General features: G+C 45.7%; 1 protein-coding gene across 2 annotated transcripts in view; it reads right to left on the bottom strand.

Annotated features, from left to right (window-relative positions):
• LOC129700774 (choline transporter-like protein 3) overlaps positions 1–22659 on the bottom strand; it is a 67870-nt gene that overhangs the window by 30677 nt on the left and 14534 nt on the right. For both annotated transcript variants that reach the window (XM_055641463.1, XM_055641464.1), the window contains exons 3-9: positions 15475–15617; positions 13327–13463; positions 12158–12251; positions 6753–6922; positions 4102–4191; positions 3055–3179; positions 2331–2517 (exon numbers count right to left, since the gene is read on the bottom strand). In XM_055641463.1, the coding sequence (XP_055497438.1) occupies positions 2331–2517; positions 3055–3179; positions 4102–4191; positions 6753–6922; positions 12158–12251; positions 13327–13463; positions 15475–15617 (946 nt within the window). The remainder of the gene's footprint in view (positions 1–2330; positions 2518–3054; positions 3180–4101; positions 4192–6752; positions 6923–12157; positions 12252–13326; positions 13464–15474; positions 15618–22659) is intronic.

Genomic DNA, 22659 nt, shown 5'->3' with positions numbered 1-22659 from the left:
TCTTCAGACTGAGAGGGAGACACAGATATATGTCAAAGGGGACACATTGTAGAAACATGGTAATACAACAGAACCTGTGGGCAGTTTTTTTCTGTCCTCTATTATCTCTCGGCCCTTGACCGCAATTTGGAAAAGCAAACAAAAAATCATATCCTGGGCATTTATCTACCGTTATGTGTTTTAAGACTTCCAGCATCTCTACTGTGATGTGTGGAAGCATAAATGTTGACTTCCCTGAGTTCCACAGCATCATGTCTTTTTTCACAGTAATTACAGAAAATAAATATTAATTTAGGACTCTTCAGTCTTGTGAAAAATAATCAGTCTGACACACACTATCAAAGACAATGCAGCCTGTTTGGTTCACCATCCTACCTGACCTCCCCATTTCAAAACAGTTTAATTCCCCTTCCCATTCCCACACTGACCTTTCTGCCCCCTGTCTCCTCCATTGTCAGAGTGAGGCTAAACGCAAATTGGAAGAACAGCGACTCATATTTTTCTTGGGCAGCTTACAACACTTACAAGTGGTATGAATATTGATTTCTCTAACTTAAAGTAAGCTCCGCATTCCCTCTCTCTCTCCATTCCTTCCCCATCCAAGTCACACCAGGTTCTAATTCTCACCCAGCACACACCTGTTTCCTTTATCATCGCCACGTTTTTGAATATCTTTCATTCAAAATATCTCTCTACATCACTGTCTATATCTCTTGTTTCTCTTTCCCCCGGCTCTCAGTCTGAAGAAGGGTCTCGACATATAACGTCACCAATTCCTTCTCTCCAGAGATGCTGCTTGTCCCGCTGAGTTACAACAGCGTTTTGTGTTATCCATTTTGGTGGCAAAAACGGGAAAGCAGATTATTATCTAAACGGTGGCCGATTGGGAAAGGGGGAGATGCAGCAAGACCTGGGTGTCATGGTACACCAGTCATTGAAGGTAGGCATGCAGGTGCAGCAGGCAGTAAAGAAAGCGAATGGTATGTTGGCTTTCATAGCAAGAGGATTTGAGTATAGGAGCAGGGAGGTTCTACTGCAGTTGTACAGTGTCTTGGTGAGACCACACCTGGTGTATTGCGTGCAGTTTTGGTCTCCAAATCTGAGGAAGGACATTATTGCCATAGAGGGAGTGCAGAGAAGGTTCACCAGACTGATTCCTGGGATGTCAGGACTGTCTTATGAAGAAAGACTGGATAGACTTGGTTTATACTCTCTAGAATTTAGGAGATTGAGAGGGGATCTTATAGAAACTTACAAAATTCTTAAGGGGTTGGACAGGCTAGATGCAGGAAGATTGTTCCCAATGTTGGGGAAGTCCAGGACAAGGGGTCACAGCTTAAGGATAAGGGGGAAATCCATTAAAACCGAGATGAGGAGAACTTTTTTCACACAGAGAGTGGTGAATCTCTGGAACTCTCTGCCACAGAGGGTAGTCGAGGCCAGTTCATTGGCTATATTTAAGAGGGAGTTAGATGTGGCCCTTGTGGCCAAGGGGATCAGAGGGTATGGAGAGAAGGCAGGTACGGGATACTGAGTTGGATGATCAGCCATGATCATATTAAATGGCGGTGCAGGCTCGAAGGGCCGAATGGCCTACTCCTGCACCTAATTTCTATGTTTCTATGTTTCTACCTTCACCCTACACCGCAGACCCCCCTTCAGGCTGCACACCCTCCACACTTGAGAATGTATCACCATTTATCGTTCATCCACCTTCCTCCCTACCAGAGGGACAGCAGCAGATCAAGTAACTGGCTGGGACAACCCAGGACAATTGGGAATTTATTTTCTACAAAGGGTTTCGAGATGCAGCATGGCAACAGACCCTTCAGCCCACTATGTATGTTCACACCTGTTCAAACTAGTTATACGTTATCCCACTTTCACGTCCGCCCTCTGCACACTAAGGGCAACTTACAGAGGACGATTAATCTACACACCAGCAGGAATTTGGGATGTGGGAAGAAACAGGAACGCCCGGAGGAAACCCTATCTATCCCTACCTAATTTCTATGTCTATGTTTCTATGTAAACCCACGTGGTCACAGCGAGAACATGCAGACTCCAACACAGACAGGCAATGGGCAATAACTGCTGGCTATGTCCAAATCCCACCCCCACCCCCCCCTCCAAAATGCAAAAATTATACATGGTTATCACATTTTATTCCTCTCGTAATAAATGCATGCAGTCCGACGAAGGGTCTCGACCTGAAACGTCACCGGTACATTTTCCATTTCTCCATTCCCTCTAGAGATGCTGCCGGACCCCCCTGAGAAACTCCAGCACTTCACGTCAATATTTTGTCAAACGGCATCCTCCGCACCCACCTGCAGTGCCCAGGCTTAGAAGCACGGCCACCCAATACGTCCAGAACAACGCCAGGATCAGGAAGGTCCAGAGTGGTTGGAGGAGCACCAGAGGGACGTCCTGGATCAGGCTGCTGGCCATCCGGAACAACTGAATGGTCAGATTGACCCTTTTCCGCATCACCAGCGTCAGCACCATAATGATGACCTAGAGAGGCAGTAAATCTGTCAGCACACAATATATACACAAATCTGCAGCACCATTTCCGCGCTGTATCTCTAAACTAAACTCAATTAAACACCAAAGACGCACCGGTTTATAGATCACTCGGCTTAATTAATTTCAGAGCTAAACCTTGGCTGTACATGAACATTGAGGTGTAGAGAATATAGAGCATAGACCAAATAATGTCAGTAAAGCATGGTGGGAGATACGAGTCAGAGCTATTTAGAAGGTAGACACAAAATGCTGGAGTAACTCAGCGGGTGAGGCAGCATCTCTGGAAAGAAGGAATGGGCAACGTTTCGGACTGAAGAAGGGTCTCGACCCGAAATGTTTCTTCAGCAGCATCTGCAGTTCTTTCTTACATATTAGAGATATTTAGTTTCATGTCTAACTTGACGGGCAATGGCAGGCCCAAGGACGGCAGTGATCTTGAACTGGTTCTTGAATAAATCTTATCCAAACCAAGCTGAATTTGATCGCTGGAAGTAATCCAGAAGGGATTGATTTTATTGTGCTTACCGATATGGTGGTTGCAACAATAGCGAAGCCCAGAAGTGCTCTAGTGTTTTCCATCTCTGTCTCCAAGATTATGGTGGGGTCATGCGACTTGTCATAGTACAACCACCATAGTACACCCGACACAACTAGAAGGGGTGGAAAGAAAAAAAGGAATCACTGGAAAATAGAAATGTTCGCGAGAGAAAACATTGCACAAAAGGAGGACGGGATTATTTAGTTTAGTTTAGTTTAGAGATACAGCACAGAAACAGGCCCTTCAGCCCACTGGGTCTGCGCTGACCAGCGATCCCCGCACGTTAACACTATCCTACACACACTAGGGACAATTTCTACATTTACCAAGCCAATTAACCTACATACCTGTACGTCTTTGGTGTGTGGGAGGAAACTGGAGCTTCCGGAGAAAACCCACGCAGGTAACGGGGAGAACGTACAAACTCCGTACAGACAGCACCCCGTAGTCGGGATCGAACCCGGGTCTCCAGCGCTGCAAGCGCAGTAAGGCAGCAACTCTACCGCTCCCCCACCATGACTGGATGTCTTTATAGTGGGAGTGATAAGCAGGGTGAATTCTCACATTAGGAGGGAGAAACTTTTTATCACACGGTCTAATGTCTACATACGGCAAGCAACTAAGTTAAAGCTCAAGGCTGACGACGTTCACCGAAGGACGTGGGTTGCAGAGATCACCATTTTCAGTCTGTCCCCTTCACACTTGCCCACTTGCAAAGCTTATCAAGATCCCGCTGTAATTCTTCGTCTCCATCTTCACCGTCTATGATACCACCTATTCTGAGCACTTTCCACTTTAATATCATTCCATCACATCCATCCATCCATGCATCTGAAGGACAAGTCACAAGTAAGGAAAAAATAAAAAACTGGTAACGTTTCCCAAAAGTGAGCCATCATCTTCATTTGAAGCACTGATCCTCCTATCCGGAGGCTTTGGGTCTGAGCGTCTAATTGAATGGCCTCCAGGAGAAAAACGCCACTCCTGTCACGACTGTGTGAAGAGTGAAATTGGATTAATGTAGACTCACTTACACAGCAATCCAAAAATTACCAGCGTGATGAAGATATGAACTAGGAGTTCGGCGATATATCTGAAGACTGCCACCATAATGAAGGCCAGAGCTGTGGAACAAAACAAAGAGAAAGATTCACTCTAAATGAAGTTAGTCATTCAAACTATGTGTGTTTGAAACATAGAAAACCCTAGAAAATAGGTGCAGGAGTAGGCCACACGGTCCTTCGAGTCAGCACCACCATTCAATATAATCATGGCTGACCATCGAAAATCAGTACTCCGTTCTGATGTGACCCCTGTGGTTCTTATTCTTAAACTGTGGTTCTAGATTCCCCCAACAGCAGGAACAGTTTTCCTGCATCTAGCCTGTCCAATCTTTTAATATAACGGCATTACTCAGTTAATATTTCAGTTTCCACTTATCTTCCTTACTTTGGGAGGACTATTTTTTTTAATTCTGTTGGACAGCGTGATTGTGGATGGCCAGCTCTCATACCAGGCCAAATGAACAACAAATTGCATTAATATTGCACTTTTAACAAAGTAAAAACTTCCCAAAACACTCCAAATGGCGCTTTGTCAGACTGATGTACTTGACTCTGAGTGACCTGATTTTGATATTAATGAAGGGTCTAAAATTGACACAAGTGCCCGTTATCAAATGAGGCTCCAGAGCAAGAATAAACAGCCAACAAACAGCTTTATGTACATTTGCATTAATCATCCAAGTGCCCTCTCGGAATTTCGTCCGGATTAAGGAACGTGCCGGACCATCAGTTGCCGGAACATCGGTGGAGGGCTCACACAAGAGGTTCCCGATTCTATCCTTTCCCAGCTTCAGTGTCAAGCAGTTCACTGGAAAAATCCATGCGCAATGTGTCAAAGCAAAATTGTGATTTGCTCGTAACCTCAGATAGCGAATTGGAATCCCAGCTGGTGAATTTAATCTCAAATTAAATAAAACAGAAACTAAAAGTAAATAACCATTAAACCAGTGGATTGGTGTCATATCGTGAAGAATAGTGTGAAAATTAATGTATTCATGAGGAATAAATCTGTTGACCTGGACGTGACTTAGGACTGCAGTGTTGTTGCATTTTACCTTCCCAGCCGGATATCCAAGGAGGGGTGAAATTCAGACACAATTATTATGCTTAAGAGACATTTACACATGCACTTGAATCGGCAAGACTCAGGATGCGGTCCCGATACAGGAAAATGGGGAAGGTGGGCAAAAATGGACAGTAAGGACATGATGGGCTGAAGGGCCCTTTCCATGCTGTGCGACTATATCATTCACAGGCAAGGAACACAGACCGTGTCAGCAATGCCATCTTTCATTAACAAAGGGGGGACACTGTGGCGCAGCAGTAGAGTTGCTGCTTTACAATGCCCCAGAGACCACAGTTCGATCCCGTCTGTATGGAGTTTGTACTGAGCACTGAGATGAGGAAAAACTTTTTCACCTAGAGAGTTGTGAATCTGTGGAATTCTCTGCCACAGAAGGCAGTGGAGGCCAATTCACTGGATGTTTCAAGTGAAAGTTAGATTTGCCTCTAGGAATCAAGGGATATGGGGAAAAAGCAGGAACGTGGTACTGATTTTGGATGATCAGCCATGATCATGTTGAATGGCGGAGCTAGCACAAAGGGACGAATGGCCTCCAGCTGCACCTATTTTCTATGTTTCTCCCCGTGACCCTCGTGGGTTTTCTCCAGGTGCTCCGGTTTCCTCCCGCACTGCAAAGACATACAGGTTTGTAGGTCAATTGCCTTCGGTAAAGATTGTAAATTGTCTCTAGTGTGTCGGATTGTGTTAGTGTACGGAGATCGCTGGTGCCCTAAGTGCCTGTCACCACTCTGCATCTCCTAACACAAACTAAACTAAATAAAACAAAATAAAAATAAGTATCCTTAATGATTGTCCCATGACTATTCAACTATTGCATGGTCAGTACATGCATGATTTTTCTCTGCCATAGAGTCATACAGCACAGAAGTCCCACACGTCCGTGCAAACAAAGATGCTCCATCCAGGTTGTTACACTTGTCCTCGTCATATTGACAGCCCTGGATAAGCTGCAGCACACGCCTGCTGGCGGGCTGCCAAGTGGCCGAGCTCGGGGCCCCTGCGGGTCAGAGCCCCTGCGGGTCTGAGCCCGTGGTCGGTGGAGTCAGCGTGGCCAGAGTTCCTGTGGGTCGGAGTCTGTGGCTGGGGCCTGTGTCGGCATCACGGAGGCGTCCGGAAAGGGCAGTGATTGTGGCGAGGTCGGTGGGGCGGCCGATGATGGCGCCAACGGACGGACGGATGGACAAGGACGTGCGCGTGGAAGTGAGGACGCCGCTGCTGAGGGAAGGAACAAAGGAGGAGCTGGCGTGGGGGTGGGGGGGCGCCGTGAAGGGAGGGGGAGAACAAAGGGGGACCTGGTGAGGATACTGTGCATTGGAAGCGCCCCTATGTGGTGACTATTTGTATAGCATGGGTATGCAAGCAAAGAATTTTACTGTGACTTGTCACATGTGCCAACAAAGTATGTATTCATTCATTCATTCATACATTCATTCATTCATTCATACATTCATCCATTCATTCATTCATTCATACATTCATTCATTCATTCAGATACGACAGATATTCATTCATCCATCCATCCACTGAATGTCCTTACCTACTGCAAAAAAGCAGAGTCCTATAATGTACTCCTTGCTCATGATGATGCCACTGATGATGTGTTGGAAGAAGTCACTCTCGTTGACCATGTGGATAAGGGCCAGGATGAAGTGGGAGTAGCAGGCTGGGCTCTGTGGGACACAGCGATTGAAGAGAGGGAGCGGTTTGCTGAAATAACAAACAATCTTCGTATAAATAACAAACTCCAGAACTGGCGTGGAGAAGGATCAAACCTGCAATTTTATGTCATTGTGACTTCATGCAACAGCACCATGGATATCGTACTTCATACAAAGAGCAAACGTTGTTGTGGGATTGCCGCATTGGAGAAGAGAAATGGAACCATATGTTTCGTATGTTTGTGGGCGGCACGGTGGTGCGCCGGTAGATTTGCTGCCTTACAGCGCCAGAGACCCGGGTTCGACCGGGTTAGTCCGTGTCTGTACGGAGTTTGTATGTTCTCTTCGTCACCTGCGTGGGGTTTTTTTTCCCGAAATCTCCCGGTTTCCTCGCACTCTCCAAAGATGTACAGGTTTGTAGAGTAATTGGCTCGGTATAATCGTAAATTGTCCTCCTAGTGTGTAGGATAGTGTAAGTGTGCGGGGATCACTGGTCGGCACAGACTTGGTGGGCCGAAGGGCCTGTCTCCGCACTACATCCCTAAACTAAACTAGAAAGATCAATGACCTTTTACCTTCATTGACATGCTTATGATTCAAACATTGCTCTATCTTCTCGTTGAATATGATCACTAACTCTGTGAATATGCAGGGAATGGGGTTCTTTGGTAAATGGCAGGTGTCTGTGAAAGACTGGGCTTCACCGGTGGCGAAGGTGGGAGATTGCAACCTCCACCCTGTTTCGGCGAATGCAATCAACCTGGCATGCACAAACGGATCAAACAGAACAAGTCGTCTGACAACTTTAGGCTGTGCACACCAGACGCAAGAAGAGAAGACTGGTGGTGACATCATAAAGTGGAGGCACAATTCTTGGTAATCATGTGACCCACCTGTTGCCACCGAGTCTGGACTCCTGATGATGCTTCTATGCACTGAATGTGTGATTGGGCAGAAGGGGTTGCCTCCCATTTATGTGACCCACCTGTCGTCACTGAGTCTGGACCCCTGAAGAGATTTCTGTTTTGTTTCAATATACTGCCGCTTATTCTATACCTATGATTGTGCAAAGGAGTTACCTCCCGTTGTATTTGTGATTGGTTTGTAAGGGTTGCCTCCCCTGCCCCTTCCGTGCCGTTAGTTTCCCGCCAGTGTATAGGGGTCTAAAAGGGTGTTCGTTTTGTTGGGGCGGGCCGGTTGTCTTTCCTTCAGTTCTGTTTGCACGGGGCTGCTGAGGGCTCGGGTGAGTGGTTCCGAGGCCGGCCCCGTGGTGAACACTAATAAAGAAGGGTTTGGACTCCAGTGTTCGAAAAACTGGAATCAACAACTCTACCACCACAACTCAATGAGGCCAAGAATACACAACCCTCCTGGAGAAGCAATATCTCTCCACCTGAAAATGGTCAACCCTTTATTTTGAAACAATGGCTCCTAATTCGAAATATCCCCACACCCTGTCAACCCCCCTTAGAATCTTGTATGCTCCAACAGATTCACCTATTATTCGTGTAAACTCCAATGAGTTCAAGTCCAATCTTGTCAGGCACGCATCAAACATCTTCCTCCCAGAAATCATAAGATCATAAATCATAGGAGCAGGATTAGGTCATTTGGCCCGTCAAGTCCACTGCCATCCAATCATAACCATATAACCATATAACAATTACAGCACGGAAACAGGCCATCTCGATCCTTCTAGTCCGTGCCGAACACATAATCTCCCCTAGTCCCATATACCTGCGCTCAGACCATAACCCTCCATTCCCTTCCCATCCATATAACTATCCAATTTATTTTTAAATGATAAAAACGAACCTGCCTCCACCACCTTCACTGGAAGCTCATTCCACACAGCTACCACTCTCTGAGTAAAGAAGTTCCCCCTCATGTTACCCCTAAACTTCAGTCCCTTAATTCCCAAGTCATGTCCCCTTGTTTGAATCTTCCCTACTCTCAGTGGGAAAAGCTTTTCCACGTCAACTCTGTCTATCCCTCTCATCATTTTAAAAACCTCTATCAAGTCCCCCCTTAACCTTCTGCGCTCCAAAGAATAAAGCCCTAACTTGTTCAACCTTTCTCTGTAACTTAGTTGCTGAAACCCAGGCAACATTCTAGTAAATCTCCTCTGTACTCTCTCTATTTTGTTGACATCCTTCCTATAATTAGGCGACCAAAATTGTACACCATACTCCAGAATTGGCCTCACCAATGCCTTGTACAATTTTAACATTACATCCCAACTTCTATACTCAATGCTCTGATTTATAAAGGCCAGCACACCAAAAGCTTTCTTTACCACCCTATCTACATGAGATTCCACTTTCAGGGAACTGTGCACAGTTATTCCCAGATCCCTCTGTTCACCTACATTCTTCAATTCCCTCCCACCCCAGGTCATGGCTGATCTGGGGTGGGAGATTGCAACCTTCATGTGGTCCGCCCTGTTTCAACGAATGCAATCAACCCGGCACAATCAAATAAGATCAAATAGAACAAGTTGGCCTACAACTTTAGGCTGTGCACACCATACGCAAGAAGGAGAAGATGGCTGATCTATCTCTCCCTCCAAATCCCATTCTCCTGCCTTCTCCCCATAACCCCCGACACCCGTACTAATCAAGAATCTATCTATATCTGCCTTAAATATATCCACTGACTTGGCCTCCACAGCCTTCTGTGGCAAAGTATTCCACTGATTCACCAGCCTCTGACTAAAAAAAAATCCTCCTCATCTCCTTCTTAAGAAAATTCTTAATTCTGAGGCTATGACCTCTAGTCCTAGACTCTCCCACCAGTGGAAACATCCTCCCCACACCCACTCTATCCAAGCCTTTCACTATTCTGCATGTTTCAATGAGGTCCCCCCTCATTCTTCTAAACTCCAGCGAGTACAGGCACAGTGCTGTCAAACGCTCATCATATGTTAACCTACTCATTTCTGGGATCATTCTTGTAAACCTTCTCTGCACCCTCTCCTGAGCCAGCATAATATGAACCTCCTATGCATTGCCACCAATGCAGTATTCACCCATCCTTAAATATGGACACAAAACTCCCTGTGGTCCTCAGTATAGTTGCACCTCTTGCATATCAGATTCAATTTAATTGTCATTGTCAGTGTACAGTACAGAGACAACGAAATGCATTTAGCATCTCCCTTGAAGAGCGACATAGCAAACGATTTGAATAAAAAATAAATAATAAGTGTCCGGGGGGGGGGGTGTGATTGGCAGTCACCGAGGTACGTTGTTTAGTAGAGTGACAGCCGCCGGAAAGAAGCTGTTCCTCGACCTGCTGGTTCGGCAACGGAGAGACCTGTAGCGCCTCCCGGATGGTAGGAGGGTAAACAGTCCATGGTTGGGGTGAGAGCAGTCCTTGGCGATGCTGAGCGCCCTCCGCAGACAGCGCTTGCTTTGGACAGACTCAATGGAGGGGAGCGTGGAACCGGTGATGCGTTGGGCAATTTTCACCACCCTCTGCAGTGCCTTCCGGTCGGAGACAGAGCAGTTGCCATACCATACTGTGATGCAGTTGGTAAGGATGCTCTCGATGGTGCAGCGGTAGAAGTTCACCATATGGACTCAGAGGGCTGTTTCTGTACATTCTGTATTTAATCAGAGGTTGTACTTAGGTACGGCAATAATCTTACTGGTCTTATTGTATACAAAAAAAATGTCACTGTACCTTAGTAAGCATGTAGATACAGCAGGCAGTGAAGAAAGCGAATGGCATGTTGGCCTTCATAACAAGAGGAATTGAGTATAGGAGAAAAGAGATCCTTCTGCAGTTGTACAGGGCCCTGGTGAGACCATACCTGGAGTATTGTGTGCAGTTGTGGTCCCCTAATTTGAGGAAGGAAACTCTTACTATTGAGGGAGTGCAGCATAGGTTTACAAGGTTAATTCCCGGAATGGCGGGACTGTCATATGCTGAGAGAATGGAGCGGCTGAGCTTGTATACTCTGGAGTTTAGAAGAATGGGAAGGGATCTTATTGAAACATATAAGATTATTAAGGGTTTGGACACGCTTGAGGCAGGAAACATGTTCCCAATGTTGGGGGAGTCCAGAACCAGGGGCCACAGTTTAAGAATAAGGGTTAAGCCATTTAGAACGGAGACGAGGAAACACCTTTTCGCACAGAGAGTTGTGAGTGTGTGGAATTCTCTGCCTCAGAGGGCCGGTTCTCTGGATGCTTTCAAGAGAGAGCTAGAGAGGGCTCTTAAAGATAGCGGAGTCAGGGGATATGGGGAGAAGGCAGGAACTGGGTACTGATTGGGGATGATCAGCCATGATCTCATTGAATGGCGGTGCTGGCTCAAAGGGCCGAATGGCATACTCCTGCACCTATTGTCTATTGGTACAGCTAATAATAAAAAGAACCATGGAGAATCAATAGAGGCAAACACTTAACAGCAAAAGTAGACCATTGCCCCTCTCATCCACACCCACGAGACATGACTCTTAATTAAACTGTTTCAAATGGTACCTGGCAGCTTAAAAAAAGGACTACAGATAGACACATAATAGAAACATAGAAACATAGAAATAGGGTGCAGGAGTAGGCCATTCGGCCCTTCGAGCCTGCACCGCCATTCAATATGATCATGGCTGATCATCCAACTCAGTATCCCGTACCTGCCTTCTCTCCATACCCCCTGATCCCCTTAGCCACAAGGGCCACATCTAACTCCCTCTTAAATATAGCCAATGAACTGGCCTCAACTACCCTCTGTGGCAGAGAGTTCCAGAGATTCACCACTCTCTGCGTGAAAAAAAAAAGTTCTTCTCATCTCGGTTTTAAAGGATTTCCCCCTTTATCCTTAAACTGTGACCCCTTGTCCTGGACTTCCCTAACATCGGGAACAATCTTCCTGCATCTAGCCTGTCCAACCCCTTAAGAATTTTGTAAGTTTCTATAAGATCCCCTCTCAATCTTCTAAATTCTAGAGAGTATAAACCAAGTCTATCCAGTCTTTCTTCATAAGACAGTCCTGACATCCCAGGAATCAGTCTGGTGAACCGTCTCTGCACTCCCTCTATGGCAATAATGTCCTTCCTCAGATTTGGAGTAATGCCGGAGTAACTCAGTGAGACAGGCAGCATCTCCGGAGAGAAGGAATGGGTGACGTTTCGGGTCGAGACCCTTCTTCAGACTGGCTAATCCTTGATGAATGTGCCAAATGTTTCAAAGTGTAATTTGGTTTTATAACTTTGATTTGTCCAGGAGGAATGTAAAGAGTAAATAAACCCGAATAGGAAATACAAAGAAGTGAACCATCTCACCTTGGGGGGACAGGTAACGTGGGGCAGAGGTGTGCTGCTTTTGAAGGCTCCGTGTAGTCGGAAATGTTTAAGTTGTACAGGCACAAGTAGGAGCCTAAAACATTAAGCAAAAACAGCAAATTAAAATCACACCCACATTCAAAAGGCAACATCAGAACTTAGTTTAAGGAGAAGCTGTTAAATTTTACACTGGGTACGTTGATAGTATAGCAGACGTCTTGTCTCTGTAAATTATTCCAAATGTGGCAGATAGAACTAGTGTACGGGTGATCGTTCGTCAGTACAGACTCAATGGGACGGAGGGCATGTTTCCATGCTGTATGTCTAATCTAAACTATGCTGATCAGCAGAGGAAGAATTGTACACCACAAGCTAGAGGTAAATTTATTTTCCCTTCCATTGCCATCAAGCCAGGTGAGCAGCCAAGTACCATAAAAATGAGGCAAGAATCTGGTGAATCTAGAACAGTGCACACTAAGCAGTGGACACATCGTGTGATGCAGGAAACAAAGCAATCCCACTGAACACCTATGATCAGTCCACCTTGGCCTAAGTCATCTCCCAGATGCCAAACATTTTAACTCCCCCTCCTATTCCCACACTAAACGGTATGAATATTGATTTCTCTAACTTCAAGCATTCCCTCTCTCCTTCCCTCCCCCACCCAAGTCACACCAGCTTTTCGTTCTCACCCAGCAAACAGCTAGCAATGACCTGTTTCCGTTATCACTGTTACTTTTTTGCATATCTTTCATACATTTGTTCTATATATATCTCGACACCATTGTCTAAATCTCTCGTTTCCCTTTCCCACGACTTTCAGTCTGAAGAAGGGTCTCGACCCGAAACGTCACCCATTCCTTCTCTCCAGAGATGCTGCCCAAGTTACTCCAGCATTTAAATTAATTTTAAAGAACACATTGTGAACGGGATAATTCAGAAAGTGTGAATATGGAACTGGATACAATTAGCAGAGAGGAAAAGCATCGTACATTTAAGGGGAATGGAATTAAGTGCATAAGTTTAAAAAAAAGGAGAAAACAATAAAGTGATTGGGATGAGTTCGCTGGATGATGAGGAACACAGACCTCACAGACTTGTCATCTTCAGCCAGTTTGACCCCGGGTCCTTTTCCTTCGCTGTATACCTGATACAATTCTCATACGTACCATTGTACTGAGCAAAATGTTTTATCTCCTCCAGTCCATTCAGTTCCTCTTGAGGACAACTGGATACACAAATCGACAGCGAATTTATTTTATGGTCCGTGAAGTCCATCTTGCAGGTGTTCAGGAAGAAGACATGTCTGTTTGGGAATGAAAAACAACACGAAGGTTTTAATATTTACAGATACAGCAAGGAAACAGGTCCTTCGGTCCAGAGTCCACTCTGACCATTGTTCACCAAATTCACACTAGTTATCCCACCTCACAGTACGGGCAATTTCTACAGAGGCCAATTAACCTACAAACCCGCGCGTCTGTGGGTTGTGGGTGGAATCCCGAGCACCCGGAGGAAACCCACACAGTCCAGGGAAAATGCAGAAACTCCATGCAGACAGCACACAAGGTCAGGATTGAACCAGGGCGTGAGGCAGCAGCTCCACTACCGTGCCACAACTTGTGTATAAGTTCTAATCGGGATCCAGATGAGACCCATATCTGTCTGTAAGCGAGCTCGTTAGCAGAGTGTTAATTGAGCCAAGCAATTGGGTTCCACTGGTCCCAAACTAATCATGTCAATAATGGTGTTTTCTGTCACCCACCCATGTTCTCATTCAAGCACTGCTCAGGTTTTTGCGTAAGCTTTACACGTTTTAAAGCAGCATGGTGTCTAAAGGTCAGGATCTCAGTGGCCCAGCTCAGGAAAGGTCCTTTGATCACAGGGCCCAGATGAGATCACTGGTCCAAGGACACGGCAAATCAGACCACGAGGACCTAGGACTCAACCTCCATTGCCAGAGACACAGACAGGGTGCTTTGGTTAGTGAAAGGTCATCAACACCACACATTCACTGTATCTCTCTCTGCAGATCTGCCATCTCCATATTTCCGGCATCTCCTTATTTGTTTTAGTATTCTGCGTCGGAAGGAACTGCAGATGCTTGTTTACACCAAAGATAGACGCCAAAATGCTGGAGTAACTCGGGGGGCCAGGCAGCATCTCTGGAGAGAAGAAAAGGGTGACGATTCGGGTTGAGACCGAGTCAGAAGAAGGGCCTTGACCTGAAACATCACCTATACCTTTTCTCCAGAGATGCTGCCTGGCCCGCTGAATTACTCCAGCATTTTGTGTCTATCTTTAGTAATTTGTCTGCAGAAGCAGAAGCAACTCTTGGTGCATCTCAAGGAATTCAACATTTTGTTATCTCCAATATTCAACATGGACAATCAGCATGGAAACAGGCCCTTCGGCCCACTGAGACCACGCTGGCCATCAATCACCCATTTACACTAATCCCATTTCATTCTTCCTACAGAGTCAACAACTCCCAGCACCATGAACACTCCAGACACAATTTACAATAGCCAGTTAATCCACCAGTGGGCATGTCTTCAGGATGTGGGGGGAAATAAATGGAGGGCCCTGGGTGCAAGCCATGTGGTCACCCAGGAGATAGGCACAAAGTGCTGGAGTAACTTAACCGGTCAGTAGCACGTCTGGAGAAAAAGAATGGGTACTGTTTTGGGACAGGACCAATCTTCGTACCCAGGAGAATGGGCAAATATTACACAGACAGCACCAGTCAGGATCGAACTGGGTTGGTGAAGGTACGAGGTAGCAGCTCTACTATCCTCACCACAGTGGAGCCCTTCAGTCAAGTCCCTTCATCTTGGCAGATCTCAAAACAGTACAGGGGGATGATGCACTGATGGAGCTGTATCGTTTGGGGAACGATGCAAATTTGTGACTTTTCTTATCCATCCTTTATACATGACGTTAAGCACACTGGCCCAGTGGTAGAGTTGCTGCCTTACAGCCAGAGACCTGGGTTCGTCCATGACTACAGGTGCTGTCTGCTTGGCGTTTGTACGCTCTCCTTGTGACCCCGTGGGTTTTCTGCGGGTGCTCTGGTTTCCCCCCACACTCCAAAGACGTACAGGTCAATTGGCTTTGTAGGTCAATTGTCAATTGTACCTATTGTGGAGGATGGTGCTAGTGTATTATCAATGGTTGGTGCGGGACTCTGTGGGCCTGTTTCCACGCTGTATCTCTAAAATAAAACCTAAGCTGAAAGAATAATTTATCACGTAATCGCCGCTAAAACGCCGCATTTGCATCCTGTGCGTGCTGAATGCTGGTTAAATGTTACCCACTTTCTGCTGGTCATATCTTGTCCGGACAGAGAGGCCCCTTTAATCGGAGAGTTTTTCCGTCCACAAATGTTTCCGTAGCTGTCATAGCCAAAGATCAGCCTTTCTGCAGCACCGACGGTCACCGCGTAGCCAGCGATAAACACCTGGGTGGGGAGACAACACAACCAGCCCATCGTCAGTGAAGATGCAAAGCAGGAACCGGGCAGCTAAGCCCCTGTCCCACTTAGGAGACCTAAACAGCAACCTCTGGTGACCTTGCCCGCCACCCAAAAAAGACAATCAAGGTCGAGGTGACCTGCAACCTCCCACGCATATGTTGAAAACCTTCCTCGACAATGAAGAAAACCGGCTTCTACTAGACCTGCGACTAAAAAATGATCGATTTTTAAAACGGCAACCTATTTTTAGTTGAGGTCGGTTTTAAACATGATGAAAAAATAGCAGCAACCTAGATGAAGCCTCGACTACACGGAAACCACTTTCAACCATTAGGGAGAGTGGCCAAAACCTCCGGTGACCTCCACTTGAGAGGCGGGCAAGGTCACCAGAGGTTGCTGTTTAGGTCTCCTAAGTGGGACAGGGACTTAAGTGTTCCCAATAATAAACACATTACTCTACACCCCAATATTCAATACAAATACAGCACAATCCTCAGTGTGTTGGAGGGAACTGCAGATGCTGGTTTGTACGGAAGATTGTCACAAAATGCTGGAGTAACTCAGCGGGACACAAAATACTGGAGTAACTGAGCAGGACATAAAATACTGGAGTAACCCAACTGAGTGGGGTACATTTAAAAATTAATCTGATGAACCACACATGCTGTTTTTAAATGAATGCAAAAAAATTATATATTTAAACTAAAAACTGAATGCTTGGATTATTTATTTTAACTCATTGTTTTAATATATTGTTGCTTTTGCAGCAGAAACCTTACAGATTTCTGCAGCGAAGTCCTGACAAAGAAGAGGAGTTTTTTATTTGGTCCGAGCTGATGGTATTTTTTAGATTAAAATCTCAAGCGATGCAAGCAAAGAATGGTGCTCCTGAATAATTGCCTCTTTAAAAAAAGATAAATGCTGAGGTAATGATAAAAGCACAATGAGAGACGGTGGGGGCAGTTGGTTAATGTTTGGTTGCTGCAATGAACAAGCGGCACGCCAGATCTCAGCGATTTTTCGTAATCTCTACATCCATTAGATCCAAGTTTAACAATCATATCAATCAAAAATAATCATATCAAGCAATATCACATCAATGTAAAAAAAAATGGTCAGACATTTGAACGAAGAATCAAACAGGTTGGATATACAGAGAGCCATTTACACGCTCATCATGTCAATACAAACAGCTTTGCAGTTTATGAGTTGAATGTACATAAAGACAGCAGCCAATGATTCCAGAGACGGCATGGTGGTGCGGCGGCAGAGTTGCTGTCTCACACCACCAGAGACCTGGGTTTGACCCTGACTATGGGTGCTGTCTGTACGGAGTTTGTACGTTCTCCCTGTGACCTGCGTGGATTTCCTCCGAGATCTCCGGTTTTCCTCCCAAACTCCAAACACGTCAAACATGTAGGTCCATTGGGGTATAATCGTAGGTTGTCTCATTGGGGTAGTGTTAGTACGTATCATCGTCGGCGCAGACTCGTCTCTGGGCTGTGCGTAAATGGGTAGTGTTAGTACCATGAGGATCAACAATTACAGCACGGAAAACAGGTCGGCGCTTCTAGTCCGTGCCGACTCGGTCCCCTAGGGCTCAGACCATAAGGGCTCTGTATCTCGAAATTTATGTCCCATTAACAGCAACTGAATACAGATAGTCCCCTGGTAACGAGCAGGTTCTAGTTTACAAGATAACTATACAGATTTTGCCCCCAAGTTTGAAAATACACAAAAATCACTTTGTATTGTACTTATCCCTCCACAGTATCACAATGAAATGACATCAAAAGCACATAAGACTGACAAGATCAATAAGCGAGTTCGGTATTCCGACTGCTCATGCCCAGGTCCAAGATCACTATGCATAAACAGCCCTGGAAAGCAATGAGGCAGTGGGATCTTAATTTCTTCTGTTTTTTCAAGCTTTGATCCTTCCAGCTACTGCTTCCAATGATACTGCTTCCAAACTATGAAATAGTTGTATTCATTGTTCCTTTGTTAAAATCTAAGATTATTATGTTGTTTTAATTGCTTCATACTTTGGTGAGTGAGCGAGATCGTGCTCGTCCGTGGTCGGTGTCGAACCCGGCCCCACAAATGTGAACGCAAGTGTGATCAGGTTGCGTGGCAGAATTCAAATATTTTTAAGAAAGGAACGCGTGTGAGTGTGTTTCTGTAATCTCACATTCTTTGTGTTAGCTGAATGTTAAGAGGCCTCTCCTTGCAGATGACCATGGGTGCAAGAATGTAAATATATGGTGGATACTTACTTTGGCCAGGAAGCAGAATCATATTACAAAAAGGTGAAGAATGTCTCCAGTGTTTAAGGAAGCCTGTGATCCAGTGCTTTCAAGAAACCAGTAGTGCAAACCCTAACTATTCAAGCAGCACTGCTAATGTGCTCTGTAATACTGGATTCTGGGGCACGCCTTATCTTCTGTACTCACCACCGTGGAATGCAATGGAATACTTTATTGTGATTAGGCACAGTGAAATTCTTTGCTTACATACCCAAGGTATACAGGTAGCAGCCCCTACAGTGTAGACAAAGTTACAGCCTCTCCTTTGTTCTCCACACCTCCCTCCCTCCCCCTCCTCTCCGCTCCGTCCCCATTGTTCTCCCCCCCTCTCCCCATGGTTCATTGTTCTTCTCTCCCCCCCATGCCCCCCCCCCCCCCCACGCTGGGTCCTCCATTGTTTTACCTCCCCTTCCCTTTTGTAATGCAAGTTAATGTAAACATGACCTACTGCCCACGAGCAGCTTGACCCAACAGCCCTGAAGGTTTCGGTGGACGGTGGGACTGGGAGAGAGCTGGAGACATCAGACGCGAGGAGCGGGGGCTTGATTAGTACGGGTATCAGGGTTTGTGGGGAGGGGTTAGGAGGGAGAGGTAGATCAGCCATGATTGAATGGCAGAGTAGAGTTGATGGGGCCAAATGGCCTAATTCTGCTCCTATCACTTATGAACACAGAAACACGAGACTGCAGATGCTGCAAAAGAATGATCAGTCTGTAGAAGGGTCTCAACACAAAATGAAGTTTGTCTATTTCCTTCCACAGATTCCACCAAGTTCCTCCTACAGTTTCCAGAGATAAGGAACAGCAGATGCTGGTTTACACAAAAGGACGCAAAGTGCTGGAGTAACAGTGGGTCAGGCAATATGTCTGGAGATTGCCACAGACAGCCATCGAGGGCATTGGATATTTTTCGGGTGGAGATTGATAGATTCTTGATTAGTAAGGGTATCAAATGGTTGTGGGGAGAAGGCAGGAGAATGGAGTTGAGAGGGAACGATAGAGCAGCCATGATTGAATGACGGAGTAGTTTCTATGGGCCAAATGGCCTGCTTCTGCTCCTCTGACCCGTGAACTTATGACAATGGATAGGTGACATTTTGGGGGTGAAGAAGGGTCCCGACCTAAAAACGTCACCTATCCATGTTCTCCAGAGATGCTGCCTGACCTGCTGAGTTACACCAGCAGGTCAGATCACACGGCAGTTACAGTGGCACCGGGGCAGAGTTGCTGCCTTACAGCAAATGCAGCGCCGGAGACCCGGTTCGATCCTGACTACGGGTGCTGTTTGTACGGAGTTTGTACGTTCTCCCCGTGACCTGCGTGGGTTTTCTCCGAAATCTTTGGTTTCCTCCCACATTCCAAAAACGTACAGGTTTGTAGGTTAATTGGCTCGGTAAATGTAAAACATTGTCCCTAGTGGGTGTAGGATAGTGTTAATGTGCGGGGATCGCTGGTCAGCGCGGACCCAATGGGCCAAAGGGCCTGATTTTGTGCTGTATCTCTAAACTAAATTAAGCAGCACTTTGTGTCCTCCTACATTTTCTAATTAGCTCACCATAAATATATATTGTGGTGAATATGCCATGTTATTATTGGAACATAAAAAGGAGCAAACATTCAGATATACGGGTGACAGATGGTACATTCATACGTCGGTAAGTGACGTGAGCAGAATTAGCCCATTCGGCCCATCAAACCTACTCCGCCATTCAATCGTGGCTTGTCTATCTTTCCCTCTCAACCCCTCTCTCCTGCATTCTCCCCACAACCCCTGACACCCGTGCTAATCATGAATCTATCTATCTCTGCCTTTAAAATATCCATTGACCTTGCCTTCCCATCCTCCTGTAGCAATGCATTCCACAGATTCGCCACCCTCTGACGAAAGAAATTCCACCTTCGCCCCTTTCTAAAGGTACGTCAGCTTATTCTGAGGCTATGGCCTTCCGATCCTCGACTCACCAGCTAGTGGAAACATCCTCTCCACATCCACTCTATCCAAGCCTTTCACTATTCAGAGCCCAGCAGTGATGTGCCAACCTCCTGCATCTTCCACCCTCCAGTGATCACACTGTGAAATCTGCCCAGCTTAGACCTGCCGTTGCCTCAGTCATTCCATTCATTCCAAGGGAGAGGAAAAGCTTCGAGCGAGAGGCACGTGTTTCAGAGAATGCACATTTATTTACAAGTTGAAACTTGTTATGTTGTTTTAAAGCACACTCTGGTATTTATACAGGTTACACAGAAAAGCTGGAGAAACTCAGCGGGTGCAGCAGCATCTATGGAGCGAAGGAAATAGGCAACGTTTCGGGCCGAAACCCAAGGGTTACTCCTGCACCTATTGTTTATTGTCCATTGTCTAACCCTTCTTATTCATATATATGACCAAACAAATGGTACTTGTATACACTTATATAACTTCCACTGGCAGCTCGTTCCAGACGTGGACTAACCTCCGAAACAGTTAACAAAGGGTCCACCCTTTAATCTTTCCCCTCTCTCCGCAAGCCTGTGTCCTCTCGCTTTAGAATCCTCTACCCGGGGAAAACCAAATGCCATCATGATCTCGTACGCCTTAAATAACACCACCTTTCAGCCTCTGGGCGCCTATGAAAAAGTCGCAGCCTATCCAACCCCTCCCTATAACCCAAGCCAGCAAGTCCAGGTAACACCCTGGTGAATCTCTTCCGCATCCTATCCAACTTAATGACATGCTTCCCATAGCTGTGTGCCCAGGAATGCCCACAGCACTCTAATGCAATAGAATCGGACAGATTCACGGGCCTATGAGGGGGAAAAAGGATGCAGAGCTCAAATGAGCTAGCACTGGGAAGATGGGCCAAATGTCTGCTGTATATATTTTTATGAAGAAAGTAAAGGGCAGGAGAAACAGTTGAAGCTGCAGGTTGAGACACGGACCAGGGCGTGGCAGCGAGATGAAGGTGAAATAGTCACCACTAACTTCCATTCCTCAAATGACTCACATTCCTCGAGTCAGGTGACCGCCAACAAACTTCCAGCCTCACGAGCCTCACGGAGTGCTGGTGCAGGATTCCCAAATGTTATTCTGCAAGTCGAATCAGTAGTAAATAAAGCAAATGCATTTACTTCAAGAGGGCTTGTATACAAAAAACCAGGGATGTAATGCCTAGGGTCTATAAGGCATTGGTCAGGTCGCATTTGGAATATTGCAAGCAATTTTGGGCACCATATCTGAGGAAGGGTGTGCTGGCTCCAAAGAGGATCCAGAAGAGGTTTACGCGAATGATCCCAGGAATGTGTAGATTAACATATGATGTGTGTTTGACGGCACTGGGCCTGCACTCGCTGGAGTATAGAAGAATGAGGGGGACCTCATTGGAATGCTGTTCCAGGTGAGGACTCCTGTATATCGGCGAGACCAAGTGCAGGCTCGGCGATCGTTTCGCTGAACATCTCCGCTCGGTCCGCCTAAAACTACCTGATCTCCCAGTTGCTTAACACTTTAACTGCCCCTCCCATTCCATCACTGACCTTTCTGTCCTAGGCCTCCTCCATTGTGAGTGAGATCCAGCACAAATTGGAGGAACAGCACCTCATATTTCGCTTGGTCAGTTTACAACCCAGCGGTATGAACATTGACTTCTATAACTTCAGGTAACCCTTGTTTTCCCTCTCTCTCCATCCCTCCCCCTTCCCAGATCTCCGTCCAGTCTTACTGTCTCCAACTACATGTTATCTGTTTGCTTTGTTGTTACCTTCTCCCAGCTAATAATGAACTATTCTACATTTTCGTTGATCACTATTCTCTTTGTCCTGCTTTCACACCTTACACTTCCTTATCTATGTATCTCCCTCTCCCCTGACATCAGTCTGAAGGTCGGTCTCGATCCGAAACATCACCCTTTCCTTCTCTCCAGAGATGCTGCCTGTCCCGCTGAGTCACTCCAGCATTTTGTGTCTATCTTCGGTCTAAACTTACATCTGCAGTTCCTTCCGACACATGTTAGGAACATCACAGATTCCAAGTAACAATTTGTTGTTAAGAATAATCCTGTGCTGCCTTCAGCAATTATCAGAGTGTTCTAAAACTATTAGTAAACATTAGCCTTAACAGGAGGCAATGTCGAATTCAAGGGAAGATTTGTTCAGTGTTCTGAGACCTTTAGCACCGTTGTAGTCTGTCCCCAGCACATTCCTGGAACCACTAGACATTGAATGAAAAGTTAATTGAAAGAAAATGCTACAGATTATGTGTAGTAATCTCAGTGAAGGCATACTTGCCCAGAGAACACACAGATAACAAACTCAGTGCACGCATTGGTATCTCTGAATGGCATTGAAAAGGAAAATCCCCCATTAACAAATTATCTAATCAGTTATTTACTTATGGTGAATGAAAAGCCGACTTCCATCAGGTAACACGACTTAAAATGGATGTTTACAAAACTCCCATTTCATAATTTTAAAGGGCAGTTCTCCCGATCCAACGCTTATAATTCTCTTATCTAATTTCTGGGAAAATGATCGTTAACAATGCTGAATGTAAAATGGTTGTGTTTAAATGAAGGCCAGTTATTATTTTACCAACACGTTTCATACTCACCATGTTCCTAACACTGCCATGATCAACTTGCTGGTTATATTATTGGAAAATTAATCCGGATTTTTGAACTACAGGTCTGGAAATGTCAGCTCCAGGGCAGCCGAGGTATTTAATTTCCACAAAATAAATAACCTGCA

Source organism: Leucoraja erinacea, chromosome 10, assembly GCF_028641065.1.
Source record: "Leucoraja erinacea ecotype New England chromosome 10, Leri_hhj_1, whole genome shotgun sequence".
NCBI lineage: Eukaryota > Metazoa > Chordata > Chondrichthyes > Rajiformes > Rajidae > Leucoraja > Leucoraja erinaceus.
Note: the sequence above shows the minus strand (reverse complement) of the source record. Positions and strands in the feature narration are given on the sequence as shown.